At 34.6% G+C, this 23,658-nt stretch overlaps 1 protein-coding gene across 1 annotated transcript in view; it reads right to left on the reverse strand.

The window, feature by feature from the left end:
- Positions 1 to 5,767: 5,767 nt before the first annotated feature.
- Positions 5,768 to 23,658, reverse strand: part of LOC106711470 (hemicentin-1) — a 75,715-nt gene continuing 57,824 nt past the window's right edge. The window contains exons 2-7 of the mRNA XM_014503787.2: positions 13,276 to 13,439; positions 11,074 to 11,284; positions 7,462 to 7,506; positions 6,558 to 6,675; positions 6,145 to 6,332; positions 5,768 to 5,925 (exon numbers count right to left, since the gene is read on the reverse strand). Coding sequence (XP_014359273.1) covers positions 5,813 to 5,925; positions 6,145 to 6,332; positions 6,558 to 6,675; positions 7,462 to 7,506; positions 11,074 to 11,284; positions 13,276 to 13,439 — 839 coding nt within the window. The 3' untranslated portion in view covers positions 5,768 to 5,812. The remainder of the gene's footprint in view (positions 5,926 to 6,144; positions 6,333 to 6,557; positions 6,676 to 7,461; positions 7,507 to 11,073; positions 11,285 to 13,275; positions 13,440 to 23,658) is intronic.

Here is a 23,658-nt window from a genome sequence, read left to right on the forward strand (position 1 = left end):
AGATTGTTCAGGTGCATTAGCAAGGAACGTTACTGTACAATTATGTTATTACCACATTTCCTCCAGCTATTTATAAGTATAGCTAATAGCGTCCCTCTTAATAAATCATAGTGGGTATTTAAATATTCGCTAAGTGTAGATTTTGTCGTACTAAGAGGTTTTATTAGTAGCAGTTGTCCGCGACTTCGTCACATGAATTTAAGGAAAAAAACGAAATAAAAAAATAGCCTAAAGCACCCGGGAATAGTGTTGCTTCGTAGCTTATTAAATACTAACAAACAAACAAATCATTTAATTTTATAAGTATATAAAACATTCTCCAAATTTATAAAGTACAAAAATTAGAGTGTACTTTATTATGTACATTGATATTAGAAAAGGTACCTTGAAGTTATTACATGAAACTGTGGTGCCCTCGCCGACACAAGAAACAAGTTTATCATCATAAAAATTCGTTTTAAGTGTCCGCAAGTGCACGTCACAGAGACATCGTACGTTGCTAAAAGGATATTTATTTATATAAACTATATGTAGTTTCTTTCATCATTAAATATATAGTAAATTATATATGTATATATATATATGTATACTTAACGCTGCTATGGTTTCAATTAGAATAGACAAATAGAGCAAATATTCGATAAATTAATTTTACATTGTGTATAAAATTGAGTGTATATTTTTTCTAGATATTTAAACTACTGATCATTGAATTATTTTTCAGGGTAACAAGAAGCATCAAAGGTTCAAAGTCTGATGCAGAATTACAAGTCAATGTTATATATTTTTATATAAAATATCAAATCTGCTATTATTTATATATTACATGAAAATTATTTTGTCGTGCAGTTATATCAGTTAAACTAACCTCATATTAATGAACTCTGAAGTAACTACAGTAGTTAGTTGTGCTACGTGAACGGCCACTTCGCTCCAGTGCAGCGCGGGTGTTAGTTAACATGTCGATGACAATGCCTCTCTAATTCCCCGCAGCAGCAGCGGCAACAGCACTAGCACTTGCCAAGCCACGCATATAAACTATTCACGGAATACTCTTGCGGTCTATCCGTAAGTAAATTGCGCAGGACATTGGACTGTCGCCAACTATCACTTTGTTCCGCCGCTCACAGAACTAAATAGATATATATAAGAATTTAAGTTAATATTCGAGATGATCGCTAGACTTGTTCGCATTTATGAATAGGTACCTGGTACTTTTACCTTACTACTTACACGTACTTCTTACAGTGAAGGAAAACATTGTGATGCAACCTGCACATATCTGAGAAGAAATTCAATGATATGTGTGAAGTCAACCAACCCGCACTTGGCCAGTGTGGTTGACTATGGCCTAGTCACCCCTAACTTGGGGTAGGCTCCGAGCCCCTTGGTGGGGACATACAGTGAGCTGATGATGACCTGGTACTTTGTATGTAATAATTATGCTTGTGTTTTTCTTTAATTTAGTCGAGGAATTAAATTCGTTATCCACTTTGGATCTAATATAGTACAAGTGTCATTTAAGACATTTTATGCACAATGTATCAAATGACAATTCATTGATATATTATTTGACAGTGTCATGGGTAGGAAATAAGCGTCCTCCACTATACTTTTACTGTCTCTAAACGTCGTATAAATTTTGTTTCAAGGATTTAACTTTAGTCATTACCTCTTTGTGAAATGAGGCATTGTAGCGAAGTAAAAGTTCCATATAGAAGCGCTAATGCAGGGGAAACTTCGTAAAGCGATTCATAACCATTAAATCATTTAGCGATGGAAAAAGCGGCCGTGTACATACGGTTCCGGTGACGTCACCGAGATCAAAGCGTTACCGACAGTCTCCGTAAGCGCTACGTCATCGTGATAAACCTCTTTGGCTTCATTCTACAGTTGTTATTATATTTATTAAATTTACAAGTCGTGTTAACGATGCATTTAAGTTTGTTATTGAGAGTTAAAATAATATAAGAATAGGTAATAGACCTCCTTTTATATCTAATCTTGTCAATCACTTGCAGATTCAGCAGTAAAATTCGTAGTGGTGAACATGAAGGCTATATAATATTTTCTTATGCCGAAGAAGTCCAATATGATGTAACATAAAACAGTTTTAGTGGTCCCCTGGTAGAGACGATGTCAAACTTATCTGAGCGCAGTGGCGTAGCGCCGGCAAATAGGCCATGAAGTGCCGCGCGGCCGGACAATAAAAACTTTTATACCCCTAATGGCTTGTGTCTGACCGACTACTGGTTAGGAATCATAGTCCAGTACTAGCTTTAAATTATAGGATTAGTTGTTTCACAAACTTACTACAGCAGTAAATTATTTTATGGTTACTAAAATAATTACTACTTAAAAGTAAAACTCGTACCATTCTGGTTTCTAAATAAAGTGGCACCTTTCTTACGATGCTATTCATTGTTTTTATAAATACTTTTGTGCTTCCTTAGAGACTATGTATGATTGTTTTGTTCTATAAAATTAACAAACCAAAGCAAAGAGTAGGTAAAAATGTAGATAATTCTCATAACAAATATGTTTTCCGAATGTAAAAGCGAGCGAGAGTTAACTCGATGATAATGTACTAAGCTATATACATACATAAATATGATTGTCGGGATTGCTGTTGCCACAAAAAGTGAAAAGGATTTGCGAGCGGCAATCATTTTCGCTGTACACATAAACTGATTACGCGAGAGTCGAAATAACTTCGTTTGAGCATTTCGGTTTCGAATATGTCTTTTCTAATTTTGTTTGCGAAAACGACGACTTGCTTATTTGAAAACCATCAAAAAGATTTTTTGCAAATAAATGTGCTTATCTTAAACCGTAATATATAAATATTTTTATACATGAACCTTTTAAATTAAATTCTTAGCGAGTTTATTTTTTCATAAATTACATCAACATGCCTCGACAGAATTAAATTCGTCATTTGTAAAAAAATACACAGCATTTTTGAATGCGAAATTTTAATATTTTTATTTAAAATATACCCTTTGTCATATACTCAAAGACATATTCATAAAGTATATGTTTAAAACATATTTAATTAATAAAAGTCAATTTTACTTTTGTAATGTTTATTAATACTTCCTTCCATCGTGTTACATTTATTTACAAAATACAAAAACAAAATGGAAACCTTCGGACAAACGAACGAATGTTCGATAACCCGTTCTATTCAAAACGTACGTTCGTACAAATAAGTTGACGAAATTACATTTATAACAATCATTCTACGCATTATTTTAAGGAACATAGCTAGGTTTAATTCATCTATAACTTACTGTAACAGGTATCATCTAACTTTACATATATCAAGGAATGGAAAGGCTTCAAACAACTCGACTGACTCTCGTTTATCGTGTGTTAGCAATAAGTTAATCATTTAAAAACAACTAAGTGATCTATGATACCCTGGTAGTAACAAATCTTTGCAAGAGCAAGACTCTTCAAACATTATCTGACGTATAAATAATAAATAATCTAAATATTTATGTAGTTATTTTAAAATGGAATGTAAAATAATGGAAATAAGATCCTTTGATGTACCTTGTGATACATAAAATAATAAATGTAATAAGCTTTTACTAACTTAATATTTATTATATCCAGGCGCCAAATAGAGCTGCCAAATTGAATTTGTTTATTTGTCGATTAAAAATTATTTAGTCTACGCATTTTTATTAACGCTGACACAAAAATGAGTTTTCGGAAACTTAATGAAATAAAAACTATTTTAGTCTTACAATAAACAAATTTTTCATTAATCCATAATTTTTTTTAAACATTATTAAATGAGATGAGAGTCAACATAATATTTATAGTGTTCATTAGAATGTTTAAATTGAAAACAATTTATAGATTTCTTAACATTTTAATATTATTTGTCGTTATTACCTAAATTACATTTAATGTGCCTTTTTTCATCAGAAACATGAATATTGAATTATAATCAAAACTGTTTCTAATCAGACCTATTTAAATTATTTCAAACTCAATTATACTTTGCGATAACTTTTTAGTACCTAAAAATTTAACGTAGAAACAGAAAGTTACATTTTCATTACATCATTTATAGAATTGCCAAGTTTATAACTTTGGTAGTTAGGAAAGACTTTTTGTAAAAATTTTCAAAATCACAAAACTTTTTCTCCCGACTCGACTGTGCCTCGCATTTGAGCTGCTAATCTGATAACTAGATGTTATAAAAAATTGCGCAAACTGTCTGAGCGATAAATATCTCGTGTCATCCCTGAAGGATAGATGTAAGTCAAAGATATTGTCGCGTTCAAGGCTCAGGGCCTTTCATTTAACCCAATTTACTGTGGAAGAGCATCAAGTTACGTCAGTTTACGGGGAACAATTGCGTCGGCGGCGTAATTGTTGGCAACCCTAATTCAGACCGTGTAACTTTGATCGTGTTTTTATGCAAAGTGTTTGAGCAAAACGAGACATTCGTACATTGGGCGCGCTTGCTTTGTATTAAGGCATTTTTATATTACGCCCTAATGAAAGACCTAAATAAACATTACGTTTTCATTACGAAAAAAGGTTTGTTATTTTAAATGTTTGGATTTATAAATTGACTCACTTTTATGAATAAAATTATAACGAGGAATGTTTTTTCTTAAATGTATTAATGTTACGTTAGTGTTGTTTACACAGTAATCTGTTAGAATAGTGTTCATAGTACGAGTATATCTCTCGACACTTAACACATATTGTTTCAGTATTTTTATTTTTGGTCTGTTCGTTGAATTTCAAGCACGAAACAAAGCTTTTAAATTATTAGAACAAAATTATTTTGTTATTTTAATGTACCTATACTATACCATTTTAATAACTTTCGTATCACTAATAATTGAGCAAAATTTAAATTAACTTTTAAAACGTGAGCAAGTCGAAATTAATTTCACGATGATTCTGATGAAAATAGGTGTTATAATTAACTAACCACTAATATTTGTTCTAGGAACAAAACAAAACAATTTTATCACCGAATTAGGTGGAACAAGAACTAGATAATAATCAAATGAACGCAAAATTTAATTATTTACAACAATTGAAAATATTTACAACGCTTTGATTTTGTTTTAAGTGTAATATTACGTATCAGTTAGTGTATTTACATAAACTGACAATTTACAATATTTGCACAATAACTCCATAAATACAATAACACAAAATCATAAATTAAATTATTTAAAATACATTTATTAATAAAATATATGCATTAAATTATTATCACAATCGTAAACAATTTTTAAATAATATTTAAAATAAATATTTCACAACTTCCAAATAACTATTTCATGTTTTAAAAATGAAATATCAATTTTTTAAACTATATTTTCGCACATATTATAAAATCTTTCCTATTACATACATACATATATGTAACTCAGAAAAAGCAGTTGTTCAAAACATTCATTTTATTACGAATACATCAAATTCTGTTTCGATCAATTTTGTAATCGATTCTTAATTAATCTTAAATCTAATTTTCACTCAATCACCAAGTATTTTGTCCTTTTTTGTTAATTATAACATGTTTCTTACGACTCTTATTGACTAGATCATTAATGGAATAAACAGTTTCTGTTTGGAGAAGCTTTTGTTTCTCTTTTCAAATTTCCAGATTTATCAGAAGGTTTCAATAATTCATTATTGTAGTTTTTCGGTCGTTAGTTTGTTGTTGTGAATAATTAGAAGAGGCTAAATTTGAACTTATTATCGTTGATTTTGTTAAGTACTTTGCTGGTAAACAAAAGCTTCTGCCGTGTATAGTAGGGGTTCAATGCAATCATCTGCAGGTGAGAGAGGAGAGGAGGTAGGTGAGCAATGCGCAGCTGAGCTGTGACGTCAGCAGATACGACGCCGCGCGGTTGCTCGTCTGCATCGCAGCGGGGTGCTCGCCTGCATAACCAAGGTCTCAATTACTCATTGAACTAACCCATTATTGAGATTTTAAGACTTAAGTGGAAGATTTTTACTCGCTGTGACAATTTATAGTTATAACCAGATCCTGGGGAAAGAAATTGCCTAACCCAGCCAAGTCCTATGAATGGCTTCAGAGCTATAGAAGAACACGTTATTGATTTTGTGTAGCCTGTTAGTTCTGGTGTTAATACTGACCGTTCAAGACGTGCACGGAAACTGAGGCGGGATGCGCATTATTGGGCACGCAGGTGTAGTTGCCGGAATCGGCTAGCGCCGCCTTGGTGACCAGCAGTTTGCTGGTGGTGCCACCCTCCGTCTTCTCTGTCTCCAGGCTGATGCCGCCGCGCGGCGAGTCAAAGTCCACCACCGAGTTACCGTGGTACCTAATTCACACAAATTTAGACTGATAGATTTTCTACTTTTCTACGAATAATGGACATCGAGGATTCTTGTGCTGATTATACCAAAAAATTTATTACCAATTCATATTACGTTACTTAAAAAAACTAATTGTTTTGGGTCTTTTTAAGACTAAGTTTTTATCAAATCAACGTGATATAAATACATACAAGTCAGTCGTCTCTGTGTTACAATTATTGGTGTCTCACCATAGAACAGAGGCACTGGACGGCGGAGAGGAGTGGACATTGACGGAGCAAGTCAGCGAGATGGTGCTGCCTTTCTTCACGTAGACGTCCTGGGAGCCCCAGATAGTCGCCGCCGCCGCTGCAACAACAATATATGTTATTTATAATAAAAACAATTACATCGAGATAATTACAAAGTAATAAAGCACCCATGATGTCACAATTTAATGATTAACGATTACTTGATTTGCCTCAAGCTGATCGTTTTTTACTATGAATGAGCACATTACCGTTATAATAATCAAAATAATATACACACGCAAAACTATTTGATAAAAGTAACTTTCTTCTAAATTTTAAGGTTAGTTTTCGTCATGTTCTAATTATAAGAAAAAAAAAAACAATTAGCAATTCCGTGGTATTATGTATCAACGTATTTTACGAAGCGATCAATCGTTCCGGTGAACAAAATTGCTCACTAAATTCACATAAACCGCATTAAGTCAATTTACTTAGGTTTAATTGAATTTAGACCGTACGGCTTCGTTGTGGACAAACGTGGTCCGGAATATTTATGGGCTTTTACTAATTGTAGCATTAATTATTTACCTTTATGTAGTTGCTGTTAGTGTGATAACTAATAAGTTGAGATATTTTTGGTACTTGGGCTTACAAAATCTTTCTTCTGTGAATCAATTTATAACTTAAATGAAACGCTCAGTAACAATTATAGTGTGTAATTAAACGTGACGCCATATATAATCAAGAAATGAGCAACATGTAAAACTTTACTGAATCAAAAATAAAGCGATAAATCTGGAGAGCATTTGAATGCAAAAAGAGAAATAAAAGTAACTGGGAATCAACAGGCTTGAAATGTGTGAAGGCTAATGAATAAACAAAATATTATAGGAATGGATAGTACCTGAGGAGCGGGCCGGAGGCGGACTCGCGGGGGTGTGGGACTCATCTGGAATTCACAAGACAATAGCTTAGGAGAGGAGACGAGGAATATAAACTAGCACATGCTGACGGCGTCTGCGGAGCACACCGCACACCGCACGTCTTGCCGCCGCGCGCTTACAAACAGAATTTTAGAAGACGGAAGTAATTTGATTTACGACAGCGTCTTAATTCATTTCATCGTCATTTGTTTTTGTGTCTTCTTCATAAAATGTATTAACAAAAACAGCAGCATGAGATAAACCTGATCGAATAAACAAACAAATCTTATGTGTAAATACAAAGATTTGTCTTCACTTTAAAAAAAAACAGATTTGTAATTCTTTTAAGAAGATCAATAATCATTATTGAATGCGCAGAAGTGTTACTTCGTTGGTAGAATATTTCAAAATTAAGAAATAAATAATTATTTTATATTACAATTAGTTCAGTTTAATCATTCAGTAAATAAGCTTTACAAACCCATTAAACTACTGTTTCAGACTTAAATCAAAAACATTTTAATGCGTTGAGCGAAACGTGCAAACAAAAAACAACAGTTAAATACGAAACAAAACAAGTTAATTTTTATATTTAAAGTTTATATTTCAGCTTGAATATAAAGATGAAGCAAAAGTTTTTCTATTAGTTAACATAATTAAAGCTGATACGGCTGTTTAGAAAGTGTCTAGACTTGTTATAGTTCTGTAACTAAATAACTTAATGTGATTTAAACATTTATTTGCTAAATAAAGCTACAATATGATTTAAATTTCCACCTTTTTTTAAGATTAATCAGCTTCTAATATGTATTAGAAGATAAAGTAAAAGTTATAGAATTAAAAGATTAGCAGATTTATTTCAACATGATGTATAATAAAAATATCAACAATTTAAAACGTAGCCATAACATTTTCAGTATAAATGTTATTGTGAAAGGGACACAATAGCTGCCGGACGATTTATAGGTATCGTATGGAATATATGCAGATCGCGCTTTTGTCGGACATTTTTCAGCGTAACAAGCGCTATAATTGGGACAGAACAGAATTTGAGAGGATACATCAGGCGATGGAGCGTGCTGACAGATTGCTGTGGTATGCTACTGCAAGTGAGGAGAATAATGTTATGTACTAATTTGCTGTCTGTAGTTGATGGTAACTTATAAAAAAAGCTACGATTTTCTATATTTATAATTATAAAGAAGAAAGATTTGATCGAATGTTTGTTTGCATTGAATACTGAAACGATTTGAAAAAATCTTTCACAGTTAGGAATCTACTCTAATCTCCGGATGACATAGGCTCTATTTAATACTAGATTTTTGATTTAACTCCGCGCGGACGCAGTCGTAGTCAATTGCTAATATAGAGAAATAATTCAACAAAGTAATTTTTATATTTAATTTTTGTAACAGAACCTTAAATGGAAAGTAATCAAAAATGTAAATAAATTTTTGAAAAGTCAATAGCCTAATGGTAATTGCTACGGACTGCAAAATACGAAGCCGGGAGTAAATCTGGGTAATTACTATTTACTAGCGTTAATTAACCAAAAGTTATGTGCTGTATAGTGTGGGCATTCCGTAAATACAAAATTTATTACTTTGAAAATGATCGTTTAGCAAGCAGGCTACAATTATCTATTAAAATGAGGAAGAGCTATAAGTAATCATCGGAGCAGAAGAAATTATACAAAAGGATGAGGCAATTGCGTGAAACTTGAAAGTTTAATCGGTTATTCAACTCAGTTACTAAGAGTTAGTCAGTGATAACTTTACCGAACATCCTTCTCGGACGGGCTTCAAACTTTCGTTATTATTTCAAATTGAAACCACAGATTCCGCAGATTATTTCTGTAAGTACTGAAATTTTGAATACCTTGTAATGTTTATTATGTGTATAAGTAATACTGAAGATTGACAATTTTTTTTCTCGTTTTTATATGTCGTTGTATTTATTATCAACATAAGAACTGTTAGAGATAAAATCAACACTGTGCCGGTGTATCGGCGCAACACTAGACATAGTGAAATATCAACACTAACGTCACTCACTCACTACAGCTATATGACACTTGGTTTTGGTAACTTTAAGCGCGCCATTCGCTCGAAATGATATTAACTAACAATGTCTAAAAGAACTTACTTCTCGTTTATGCTTAAATTATTTTTTGTTAAGTTTAATCATAAACTATTTATAAAATATACAAATACTATATCTGCATTAAAGTTTATTGATGTTTTGCTTCTTCCTTTTCTGTATAATACTTCTTAAACCTTGCGATCCTTCCTTGCGTCTTTCAATACATTTCACCTAATTATAACATAAAAGTTAAAACATCAAAATTTTCATGGTTCAAAGTTTCTTTGAACACCCTTTGAATCATTTACTTTGATATTGTCGCTTGAATTATAATGTGCGTCATGACTTTAAAAGACCTGATCTTGTTCACTCCAGAGACAAGATTTGCCTTTAAGATGCCGTTAAATTATTCACTTTATCGAGCATTTCGGCGGCCTTTTGTGAGGTCACGTCTTGTTTATTAAATTTTAAACCGTCAATTTCATTTTAGCGTAAATATTTCAAGTAGTGCAAGTTGAAAGCGGAAAGATGTCTTAATTACACTACGACTTCGAATGATAACAGTTACTAAACTTAACTAATGTGATATTGTTTACGATGAAACAATGATGTTAGGAGTCAAAAACTATTAATAAAATAATAAAGATACAAAAAAAATTGTAGAGAAGACAAGAGAAAAGAAATTTACCTTATAATTGGTAAATTTATCTTTCAACTTGAATACCACTTTCAGAAAATTGTTTTTGTCCTTCATAATTATATTAACCAACAAACATCTTATATTGCCTAAGCTTTATCTTTGTAAGCTAGCTGAGGATATCCTCGACAAGCTAAACTCGTCATAATTTATGAAGTAATATTTCTAACCAAAATATATTCGCTGCACGCGTCAGCAGTAGTGAGCAGTAGACGGCAGTAGCCGACAGTAGTCGGCAGCAATCGGTCCCGACTTAGACTAATGACGGGCGCTTTGTATCGCGGCATTAGCTGCTTCTTATAATATGACGGTAGACGAATGCGAGATTACGTACTCACATTTCCTCGGAGCCTTATAAAAATAGCTCATATGACGGAAGCTATCAGTAAACCAAAGCCGGAAGAGTTAGTAAAGACAGAATAGAAATGAGAATATGATACGGTCTTGAGACAGTTGATACATGGACAAGTGAGGTATAACATCTTTCGTTGGTCGGTTCGGAAGAAATCCTTCTCCGTGCTCCTTTTCTATTCATTCAAAAGAAATTTCGAACCCATGACTCATTGTAGCTAAAACTGGTTTCACGCAGCAGAATACTGAGTCAGTCCAGCATACCGGTACAGTGCTGCTATTGTCTAAACGCACAAAACTGTGTCTGAATAGCAATGTTTTGACAGTAAGAGTGTGTTCAGACTATAGCTGTACTGTTCTGCCACATTTTTTTACCTTAGCGTAACAGCAGTGGTCAATTTGCATCGAGTAAACTGCTTGTTTTATGTTTTTAGGTGTCGTTTAACTAAGTAATAACAAGTACCTTCAACATTGAGTACGACGGCCATGTTGATCTTGGGCTCTGTGTTGATCTGGCACTCGTAGACGCCGGCGTCGCGCGGCTGCACGTAGTCTACCTTAAGGTCCCAGTCATCGGATGGTTCGGGGTGCAGTACGCTGAAGCGCGCGTCCCCCGTGTATGTGAAGATGTGTGACGTCAGAATGTGCAGATCGCGCTTCCTCATCCATGACACCTGCACACAAATGTCATTTGTTTAAACATGTTGAATTGCTAAGAGTTCTTGCAGAGAGCTTAGTATTTTACAAGAAATTTAAAACGTAACGTCATGAATTCCAAAGAGTTGTTGTCATTATAAGTTAGTTGTTAAGTTTAAGTTAAGCAATTATTCGATTATCTTTTGAAAATTAGATAAAAAAGTCTCGCTTAGGCGTTACTTAATTTTATTATTTTAAACATTGTAAAAAGGCTGCGGACGCTCCATCTTGCTTAATTACGGTGCAAGCTTACGCCGGCTCAGAGCGAGCTTACTCTAATTACGCCTAAAAACAAAAACCCAACAAAGGGAAGGGAATTTATTCTCTAATTTCTCAGCCGAAGCTTTAGAATTAAAAATATAATTCCGACGTCTATTGTTGGTGGTATTTTAATCAAAATCCAAGTTCTTAAGGTTTCGGGAAGATGTGAGGTGCTATTTAATTTCAAGTGCTGCACAAATTAGGTTGCGTTGGAGTGGGCGGCTCGGCTCAGTCCGCGGTCGAGGATTTGCTGAAAACAAACTTGAATAATTTAATGTTCTCATTCATATAAGAAAAGTTAACTCTTACATATTTCATAAATATAGTTTTTTAATTTTAATATTCGAATAACAAAATTCATTCATATTTTTTTTTTTAATTTTAATATACCTAATAAATAAATTAATAGGAATTTATTTTTACTTACGATAAATTGACAAGTTTCGGCAATTTGACAATAATACCTAAATTAATATTTTTCACGATTAACGAATCGCAAAAACAACGTTATTGATATTTCTTACAACATCTCTAAGAATAGAATAGAATAACAGAAAATATGAATTGTCTAGCGATACTTGGCAAACAATATATTAGAATGCATCGCGAGACATGTCAGAGGGCTATTTATTTCGTGGAATGGGCTGCGGATCCGGCGACCATTAATATGGCGGTCAGCGGAGCGGCGCTGAGGAGGGATATCGGGCCAATGAGAGGATCGACACTGAAAAATGATATGCGGGAGAGGTCTGCAGGTGCGGGACTGATAGCGCCCTCTGTCGCCCACTCGACACACTACTACTAAGACGGGAGTTTATCATGTAGCGGAGGGAAAATATGATTAACATATATTGTAAATTGCCTTATAATAGTGGTACTGAATTTGTAAGAAATCAATGCCCATTAATAATTATTGCTAAAATTTAAAAAAATCTTTATTAAGAACGACTAAACTAAAATATTCTATTTTCTAACGATGTTAGGATTCTTGTTTACTTTATATTCCGTGTGCTTGCACACTCCACAACTTTCCTCGGCCGGTATCCGTTAACGGCTAATTTATTCATAATATTATAACAAAATATCATTCTCCCGACGACACGGCCTAGTTTTTATCCCGAGGGTGCCTCCGGGGACAGCTAAATGTGAACTGGACTCGAGGCCGGGGATAATGGCCAGTTTGTAAATAAATAACAAGTAACAGATGTAGACACTGGCCGTCCCCCGCGCCCCGCGCCCCCCAGCCGCTTCCAACGCCACTCACGTACTACATTTGAATTTTATTCCAATACTATGAAATTTAGTCCCTGTGAGGCTATGAAAATGTTTATGAAGTTTAGATTTTCTGGTTATTTTCAGGTAGCTGCGGCGGGATCTAGACTGACGTCGAAATATCCAATTTTCAATCACGCTCACGGCACGCTATTGGCATGAATATGCTAAAATATTCAACCACTGCCGATACACAGCTTTACAGTTTATTTTCTCCAATTTAATAACGACATAAAGTTACATTTTTACTTAATATTAAAGTTTTGACAACTTCTTTTCTTTGAATAATTTTGTAAATTTTGTAACTAGAAAATTATTTTAGGACTTTAATCCAAGACCACAATCTATTCCTTACTCTACAACGCCAGTTTACAACGCTGACATAATCATCATCATCTCGTAGGCACCATTAGGCTTTACTTAGCTTTATACTCACAGTTCTGTTGCCTATATGTTTGGCGCGGCACCGCAGCACGGCAGACTGGCCCACTACCGCGGACACGTTACGCGGCGACACGTCGTCGAAGTACGGCCGCTCACGACCCTCCGTCAAGCCCGCGGCTCCGCTCCCGCCGCTAACACCTGGCACCACACCCACACCTGCAGACAACGTAATCATTTCATATAAGGTTGTCTTGGTTGTAACATCTCTATGTAACGAGCGTTTTAAACCCCAAGTCTAAATTTCAATTGTAATAAAACAATCGTCATGACTAAAGAACATTTATCTCCGAACAGGACAATGTTAATTTATAAATTATCGAGTTTGATAATTTTTAAACAACTCTTCTCCTAGATACGTTGTAAAATTTGAATTTAACTACAATGCTAGAATATTTTTTGCCTTGTTGCATTATGAGTGCAACCATTATCTTGAACTTTTATTTGGAAAAAGTTTTTCATTTCAAAAAAATTTCGACTGTACAAAAGCATCGTTATTAGAGTGTCATGACACACTCCGTTTGTTTCCGGCGGGCGCAGGTCTTACTCTCTGCACCGGAAATAAAAACGAAGCCTTTGCCCGCACATTTACACTGAAGACAAGGGGAGAATGTACGAGTACAGTCGCTAACCTGGGCCCCAAAGCGAGCGACAGTTCTTATAATTTATCTTTGTCTACAAAAATGTACATATAAATTCCGCTAAGTCAAATTTATGATAAGAACCAAACGAAATTACATGCTACAACCTTCCAATAATGAGCATAAAATTTCATCAAGAAATCATGAAACTTTTTGTAACTTAATTTGCATATAGCTAACTACAACACATGGTATAATTTGTACATAAAACGTGAAACTGCACTTTTTTCTTTATAAACGCAAGCATTAAGTAATACCATTTTTTTAAATGAGGCTAATTTAAAATGTTTGTAAATTTGCTGGTTTCGTGGCCACACAAAGTTACAGTTTGCGGGGCACCAAGAAAATGGGAATGACAGCGATGATGTTCTTTTGTGCGGGGAAGCGCATGAGGCGGGGGTTGGAGGCGCGGGTGGAGGCTTTGTCTTGTGTAGCAGCAGCACCACAACCTTCCTTGCACCCCGACGTAACAATTAAAAATGATTTGAAAATTGATTTGTATTTGTCTTTTAAAACTATCCTGAGATTTGTTTTCAAGCTTTATAACTTTAAACATGGCTCTTCATGAGGGTTATAGGGTTGATAGTAAAATCGCCTCGTTTACTGGTGATAGCAAACAGGAAACATAAACCATTGGTACTTCATATATTTCCTTTAGTTGATTGAGTTATTGTATTGTTCAAAATACAATGCTTATCGAAATGTTCCATTTATACTCAGTACCCATTTCCAGATACGCCGTACGTGAGAGGTGAAATTTAGACATATTCTTGTCATGAAACACGAGATATTGCGGAGTCGTTCGTGTAATAATGTGTGGGTTCAAATTACAGGCACGTGTACCACTCACGGTTATTTATTATTGTTTAACGGTAATATTATATTGATACTTAATTATGGCTTTCGCTTTATATGATTACAATTTATTTGTGTATACAACATCGATATTAACCATTATTAAATACGTCAGGAGTTTGAAAAAAAAAGATAAAATATGAATTACCTATGTTTGAATAGTAAAATGGATCTTGTGTTTAGTTCTCTAGTAAATACTAGAGTTCCATAACTACGTACTATGTAATCAAAATATATATGGCAGTTACATTTTAAATAAAGAATGTTTCCTCTTCTACCAATTTTCATTTTGCTATCGGTTTGGCAATTTCTAAACTAATGATTTACTAGCGTTTAGCGGCGACCGATAAAAACAAATGAACGTTTCAATTCATAAATAGCCACAAAACATGCAAGCATCATTATCGAACGTTAACGTTAACGCCGTTTAACTCCTCGCCAACCCGGTGCCAACTCACCTTGCGATCGCTGTAGCATCCAACTTGACGTTGTCATTTGAGCGGAATTAAGATATAAATTTGTTAGCAAATTGTTATGTCATTCTCGGTTGCACGGGTGGACATCCCACAGTCAGCGCGGCGTAGGTCGGCGAGACGTCCACTCGCCATCAATCCGTCCGCTGCGTCGCGAATTGACCCCGCTCTGTCCACTCGTGCAAGCAAGAAAAATGTATAGTAATTGTTGTCCCGCAGTGCCGAGTTAACGAGGAGTGGAGCAATGGGAGTTAAACTTTATTTATACCACACAAGAAATATATTTTAATTTATTTTGAACGTTGGTAGCTCGCGGCATAAAGCTTGCAGCGTGAAACGTGCACCGTGAGCTATAGTTTGTTAAGTAGCAATGAACTGCAACAGCATCGCTTAAAGTGAAAATAAAAATTCAACGACGTCCGTGAATACAGGCAGTGAGCTCTTTGTTCTGTGCAGTCTCCATTGCGCGCTGCACACCGGTGCCCTTATCGAATCTCCGCTTCTGAGCTTTAATCGATATTAAAGTATTCGATAGAATGAGAACTAAGTGGGGTTTCTTCCCGTAATGACGCTCAGCTTAAGAAGCTCGATGGCTATTTGAAAAGCTAAAGGTATTGAATGAGAACATTTATTGCTTCGTTCTTTTCTCTAGCGAGCCGGCGAGTGTTGCTAATGTTTTATGTATTGTATGTCAGGAATAAAGCCACGGTACGTATCTGGAATTAAGTTAAATTCTCAATGCAGGTGCTAATTTAAAATTTGCTAAAGAATTCTCCAATAACGAAGGGTATATTAGATTTCGCCGTATTATTTACTATGTACGGAAATAATAATTGAGCTCGTAGCCAAATATTTAAATGTAACAACAAACCGTCTGTACAGTTAGCACATTTATCAATGTAGCTCTAATATAACGTGGCGAACACGGCCGGCAGTTAAGTGAGGCGTAGCTTAACCGTAGCTCAGCCGTAGCACAGTCGTAGCTCGGAGTGCGAACACGCGACGTCAGACCTTCTTTTACGTTGTACAGTTATTGAAATAGCGGACTAACACGAAACGGCACGGACGTGAAAATGCCGCGTCACAGAATTTAAAATGGCTCCCGGCAATAAATCTTACCGCCACGACGTCCGGGCTCGCCCACGGATAAACTTATTTCGTGTTTCCTATTGCCGCTCAGCTCGCTTACATTACCGGTTTATTTGTACATCCTGTGTGCACGTTGACACTTCTATTACTGGGATTTTGCTGTTATAATTTAGTGTCTGGACTCGGAATTAGCTCTTCAAATATTATATTAATTGGTTAAAACGTTGATGTAGAATTTACATAGTTTTATTGTACACACAAATAAGTAAATACCTGTTAGATATCTATTTCAAAATCTGAAATACGCAGAATATACCAGCGTAGTTCACAAATAACGTGCAAACTCCGCTCAATTCGTGATATCGTGAGTCGTGACTAAAGCTTTTAAGCTCAAGTCGATTTAACTGCCGACTAATTCAGAACTATGGCAACCGGTCGCTTGGATTGGAAACGAATATCGAAAAATGTTTTCCACTTTTTTACGAATAGACGACTACATTTTTTTCAAATGGAATTCCAACTTGGTTTTTATAAAACACTCAAATTTTCTTATGAAATAAAGACGTCATCTTCAGCTATTTTTCACCTGTTTAAATGTGTAAATCGATTATCGCGTCCCCTAATATCTTTGAAGGGTAAACATTTTCAAAAATTATTACATGCCTATCACATATACATCATTTGTTTTTTTTACTGTATTACTCCAGCTACAATATTTTGCGCCCGATGAACGTAGAACACGTAGCGTTCTACGGCCGCGAACAGGGTACGTGACCCGCGCGCCGTCTGCATGACAACCGGCGTGCTACGTCCGCGGACAGGGAACGTGACCCGGAGAAATCTGGTGAGCGGCGAGCGAATGCATGCGGACAACGTGCCCTATCATTGTTTTCCACATAATGACCCATTTAAAGAAAAATAAAGAAAAGAATTCGTAGCTTCGTATAACCGAATTGGAATATACGAGTACAATTACGTATACGTATTTTATTACGTGTGTTAAAAACATTCTAAAATTCTAATACAGTGGTTTAATATTATGAAATAAATAAGCGGTTGTTATGTACATTTTCAGCTGGTAAGTTACGAGGTAGGCAATTACCGTCTGGCTACAGAAAATATATCCTGGGGTTTACCGTGTCAGTCGGGAGGAGTCGGGAAGAGTGCGGGGAACTGCAACAAAAACCTCCCCGTTGCCGGGACTCCTGTTTGTTTTGATTTTATTACTCCCGTTCGGTTCGGAGGAGTGTTTGGAACAAACCGGTTGGGACTTACCGACTTAATTCCGAGGCGTTGCTTGTATTTAATTTGTAAATATCGTTCCTGTTATATGCTTTTCGTGAAATTCACTGTAATTATCGTGAGATGAATTACGGAAATTATTTAACTATAATTATTTTAAGTTATGTTGTAGAGGCTATACAATTACAAAACAAAACTAAAAAAAACAATAAACGTTTAAAGTTAAACTTTTTATATATCAAGTCCTTATTAAGTTATTTCTAAATTTAGTAATGTGTATGCAAAGTAAGTTAGTGTTGCGCATTGTTTCATTTAAAATATTTAGTAGCAGCGAGGCTGGGGAACGACGACAGGCACGAGGCGGGCGCGAGTTGGCCACGTGTCTTGCACGAGGCGGGCAACGCGCATCAAAGGTGTTCAACGAAAGCTTTTATTGCATTCATCTCAATAGAACCGCAAATATTCCAGCTAGAAAAAGGCAATTTCGTCTTTTATGAAGCCTTGTTATATTGGCTTTGGGTCGGAAAGATAGCGCATCTATATAAAGCTAGTTTTTTTTACGGAATAATTGAATAGAAATGAAAAGTCACTCGCGGGCACAACTTTGTGAAGTGAACTTTTTATTTAGCTTTTATTAATTCCACAAATATTTTACGAATATTAACGTTTTCTCTTTTCTATATTTGACACTATAACTTAACGAATACTTCGGTCTGAGGGTAGGAATGAAATGTTGACTTTACGCGCGCGCGTATATCATTGTAATAAGGTATTTAGTATCCGTTTTCTTCATCGCTTTTCAGTTTTTATATAACACAAAGCAAACTTTATTAAATCGAGTCATGCATAAACATTTAGCTGTCTCATTTCAAAGTGAGTTACTTCGCTTGGATTTACATATAGCGGAAAAAATATATTAGCATATGTACGCACGCTCTCTGCCATTCTGTTGAGTTATGAATTTATATATTTTATTCATTAACAATTTCAACACACATTGTTGTCACACAATGTACACGTCGCCAGTTGTTGGTAAAACAAAAATATTACATTCAATATAATTTAATTTTTTATTTCCGTATTAAAGGATATGACATCTAATTTTCTGTAAGACGTTCTTGATTTAATATTTCATGTATTTTATGCATACCCCGCCGAGTAACATCAAGTAAAAATATTGCTGCACAAGAGAGCACACATAATCTGTTTAAAGTTTTCTTACAAAACTTCACAAGTACACTATCTTACAATCCATTACGGGCTGACACATCCGCAATAAGATATTTATGATCCGCAGCAACATATCATAAAAGTGCACGCTACAATATAAATGGGCCATTAAGTTAAACGCGGCACAATACGACGTCCCCGTGCGTTGCCGTGTATGACCGTTAACATGCTAATGTGCGGCATGCAAGCGCACGTCTCGCCCACTCAACACACACCCCTCTGCCCACGCAGACCACGTCCCTTTGCTCACGCAGCCCACACCCCTCTACCTACGCAACCCACTGCCCACGGCCACAGCCCACTATTGACTATTAACTTTAATTGTTGCAATAAATAAACACTATACTATAAATTAAGGTTATTGGTGAAATACTCGTACCATCTTCAATACACTTGTAATTATGTTATGTCTATTTTTTTTTCAAAGATAATCCAAAGAATGATATTATTTTATAAAATTTTCGCGACGGAAGCTCACGATGACAATAATCTAAGACATCAGTTCGATTTAGTTCCGAGGGAAGTCAGAAATTATGACATCCAGGTCGCCGCCGCGAGCACGGGTCGTAAACTGAGATATCCCGATTATAACTTGTCATATTAAAAGGGTGACTATGATAGATACGTTTTAAGGACTTTTATAAGAATAAAAACTATAAAACTATGTGCAATATAATGTACAAGGATAATCTCCAAATGAAAATGTTTAATCGTAATAATAAATTAAATTATTGGTATTTAATTTATTATTACGATAATTTGATCAACTTTGTTTTTCTAATTTTCAGCAAGGATTGCCAAAATGTTCATGTCATATTTACGAGGAAAGAACGCGGCGGAAGGCTGTAGATAAGTTTGATTATAATTTAAAATTTTGTCGTCGCTCTACTTTTTCTTCATTTCTACTTAGTTCAACTTCGACCATTGTATCTGATTGAAAAAACGTTATAAATCTTTAAACTGTCCTACTCAAAATCAAAAATGTTTATTTTTATTTTCATATACATAGTTACTGGTGAACAAAAATAAACCGAAAATCTTTTAAATTCAAGTTAGATTTCATTAACTTATCGTAGCAAAATTTAAAATTAAATTTGTAATTGAAACTTGTAGCTTAAATGTATCCAATGTTCAACTTTTACATGAACATAATGAAATTAAAACTTCATTAATCGAATTATTCGTGTCGAAGTAAAATTATCGACTTCTATTTAAACTTTAAAGATTAACCTTGTATTTGAAGTACAATTTGGCAGACTATATAATGTGAATCTATTTTAATTTCAAATTCAGTTAATATAATCCTTGCAAAGGTCCATTTACGAAAGTACATAAAAAATCCAATATACATTCGTGTAAATGTTCTGGGCAATAATTTTGGTCGTACATTACGCAGGAAGTACTTAGAAAAGTCTCTGTGGAGACGGACAATGGGTCGGGTAGTGAGATAAATCCGGCAAATGGTTCCATTGGCATCCACTAGTGCCCTCTCGTGGCGGTCGCCGGTCGCTCGTCGCAGAAACATGTCCAGCTCTAATCTGTTTGAGTGTCTCCACTTACATAGTTGTTTATTGATCGGCGGATTTGCTTTCGTATCCCTCAATATTCTTTTATTTTCGTAGGACGAGAAGAAATTCGTCCACCAATAATGGTATCGGAGTATTGTTTTATAAACAATTTCAAAGGTACCATGTCTCTATCGTGCATAATTTTGTGTCGAAATAAAATACAATCGGAAGTAAATCCAAACCTAACATATTTTTTTAATAGAAGACCGTTTGGTAAATGCAAACGTGCCCGATTACTTTTTGCAGCGCTATTGATAGCAATTCATATCGCTAAACTTGCGGCAATAGGCTGTAGGCAAAGGCTGCGGCGCAGCGCAATGAATGGCCACTCAACTGATTACAAAGCGGCTAACAACGAACCGTTTAATCGATCGTTCCACTTGAAAGTGACAACAGAGTTTAGGCGTGTCGTTGTTAGGTTACGATACTAGAAAATATTAAGGGAAACATAATTATGTTATTAATCTTAAAATTTTACTGAAACTAGACTTTCAATTACAATTTCTGTAATTTGATTTTATGTGTAACTAGATGTCGGTCACGACTCCGGCCCCGCGAAATTAAAAAAAAAAACCTAAAAAAGTAGCCTGGGTGTTCTTTCAGGCTATGTTCTACATCTATGCCTTTCATCAAGATCCGTAGAGCCGTTCCAAAGATACCTTCTAATAAACATCTATCCATCCATCTTAAGTTTCGCGTATTTATCATTTTAGTAAGAAGTAAGTTATGTGTGTTTTATTCGCTAATTTCCGTATGGTTATGCTGAAAATGTGTGCATATAAAGTGCGCTAACTTCTCGTCTAAATTTTCATTACCACTTAATTCGATAGTCAAGAGAGACTTTGCTAAATGAGAAATCACTTAAGCGAATTTCAATATAAAAGGTATTTGAGTGTCGTTCGATTCCTTAAATTCGAATGATGACCTTTAAGGGGGGAGGGGGGTAGCAATTTCCTGCGAACGCTCACGTCAGTCGTTAGCACATTACTTTCAGACGTAAAATCATTAGCTAATCGAGGCTCTGATGCTCAGATGAGGCGATAAGTGCCTGTCCATTAACTCTTAATGGAACACAAATTGAGTTATTTGCAAATTGAAGACGAACGCTCCTTGGGAGCTGACTTTCCAATACTTGTTGTCACTAGTCACTACAAAATTGTATCATAAATCTACACTTGCAGCATACATTTTGCACATGCGTTAGTCTATTGTTTTTAACTTTTAAAAAGCATTAGTCACAGACCGAACACAGACGTAACTATTTTAAATTTTAATTTGTACGTGATGTAAGACATTTCTATTGTTGACAGTAATGTCAATATTAATTATAGCTTTGTAGCATTTTTTTGTTTTTTATTTGAGTTACATAGAATATAATAGCTATAACATTGGAACACTTTCCCACGGTGTAATAATCATCACCATTTCAATGCCCAAAATAAAAAAAAAGTTTCGAACAAAAAGAGCAAATTTGTTGCTCGAGAAGTTTAAATGTACTTAAATTTATGTCGCTATATTCGTAGACTATTGTGCGTCCGAAATAAACACGTAATAAAACCGAAACGAACCAACTTTCACAATAAAGGTCGAAGAACAACGGGACTGAAGTGTCTGTCCTCCACAAAGTAGATTTATTTGATGCGACGCTATATTCAACAATTGCTTTCTAATGTGTTTTCTAAAAAATGTTTACCTTCCAAATTGATCATTTATTGAAAAAAATTGCCTTATACAAATTCATACGCGACTGAAAAAGTAAAATATTAAATACATAAGTATTTGTGTGCGATATTTATTAACAAATGTAAACTTTTCAGCGAGCGTTGTAAGATAAATATAAATAATATTTATGTAAATAACTTATTGGATATCGTAGGTAGCAGTAAATAGGTACGTGTTTACGTGACAATGAATTCATTACGACATGAATACACAACACGTAGTTGTGTCAACATCGCAAACAAATATTTATATGGGTCTATTATCAATACTCAAAACATTCAAATATTATAACCAGATAAATAAATCATGTATTTTATTATTAAATTAATGCAGCTTTGAAGAGGTTGAACGTGACTAAAATAAAGTAAGAAATATTACATTGGTATGAAAATACTTTTGTAGTTCGGGGATCTTTAAATAATGAATAACAAAGTGGGTGTTTCCCATTGGACCGATTGAGTTCATAGAATCAAAAAAAGAATTCCCATTGGACCCAACAGTAAACACACAACATTACAAATTATCGTCATTGGCTATATTGATGGCGATGTCTTTTTTCATTACCTGTTTGTAATTCCCTCTATGATAATAACTCTGCCTAAACGTTTGTGTTCAAACATATTGTTGTTTCTGCATTTATAAAGTTAAATAAGAAAGATGAAAACATTTTTACACAAGTATTGCAACAGTGTAAACACAATCACATGATTTAAAAGTAAACAAAAAAAACTGAGACACATGTCTGGACATGTATTTGATTTTAAATTAATATCTTTAATTTACTAAAGGTCTTATAATCGTAGAGTTTCAAAGATTTATTCCGCAACTCTATCATTACTCAAGTTCGCCTCCATATACTTTCGACTTATTAAACTTTTTCGGTCAAGAGTTAAACGATTTCGATGACTCGGCTCTTTCGCTTCACAACTGCTTAACTCGTTAATACTTTCTTCAATATAACTTCGGAAAGAAAGCTGTATTTTTTCCCCCTTTAACAAGATGAATTATACTAATCAGTTCTCTGTTATAATGAAATAATAACTTTCAGATTACATTTACATTCTACAGTTACGATTTTTTACGAACTTTTTTTTTATTTTTATATTTAATAGCGGAATTCTTTCCAGCCTAGTGCTATCAGGTACATTTTCATTGTTTAAAACGTTAATTGTGCATTCTGTTTCCTATTTCACATAACCTAAGATAGGTTGAAGAGTATTACTTTATATCAAGAAGTTACTATGAAGTTTGAATGAAAATGAACACATAATTGGAAATCTAAAATTACTTGAAACTAGTCTTCGTTGTAGAACATTTCACCGTGTAGCTTCGTGTTTGTGGAATTGTCACTGCGTTTGTGCAATAAACTTGTATTGGATTCGTGTGCGGTATGGACATAGTATACACGTTCAAAGTCACAAGTTCCTCGAAAACTATCAAAGGTTAACCTATACTGTTCTGTTAGTTCTGTTTCAACTTCCGTACATTCTAATTGCATAGTCTTAAGTAACTGGTCATAGTTCACAGTATAATTTTTAAAATATAACGTTTTAGCTAA

The sequence above is a fragment of the Papilio machaon genome, chromosome 20 (genome assembly GCF_912999745.1).
Source record: "Papilio machaon chromosome 20, ilPapMach1.1, whole genome shotgun sequence".
Lineage (NCBI taxonomy): Eukaryota > Metazoa > Arthropoda > Insecta > Lepidoptera > Papilionidae > Papilio > Papilio machaon.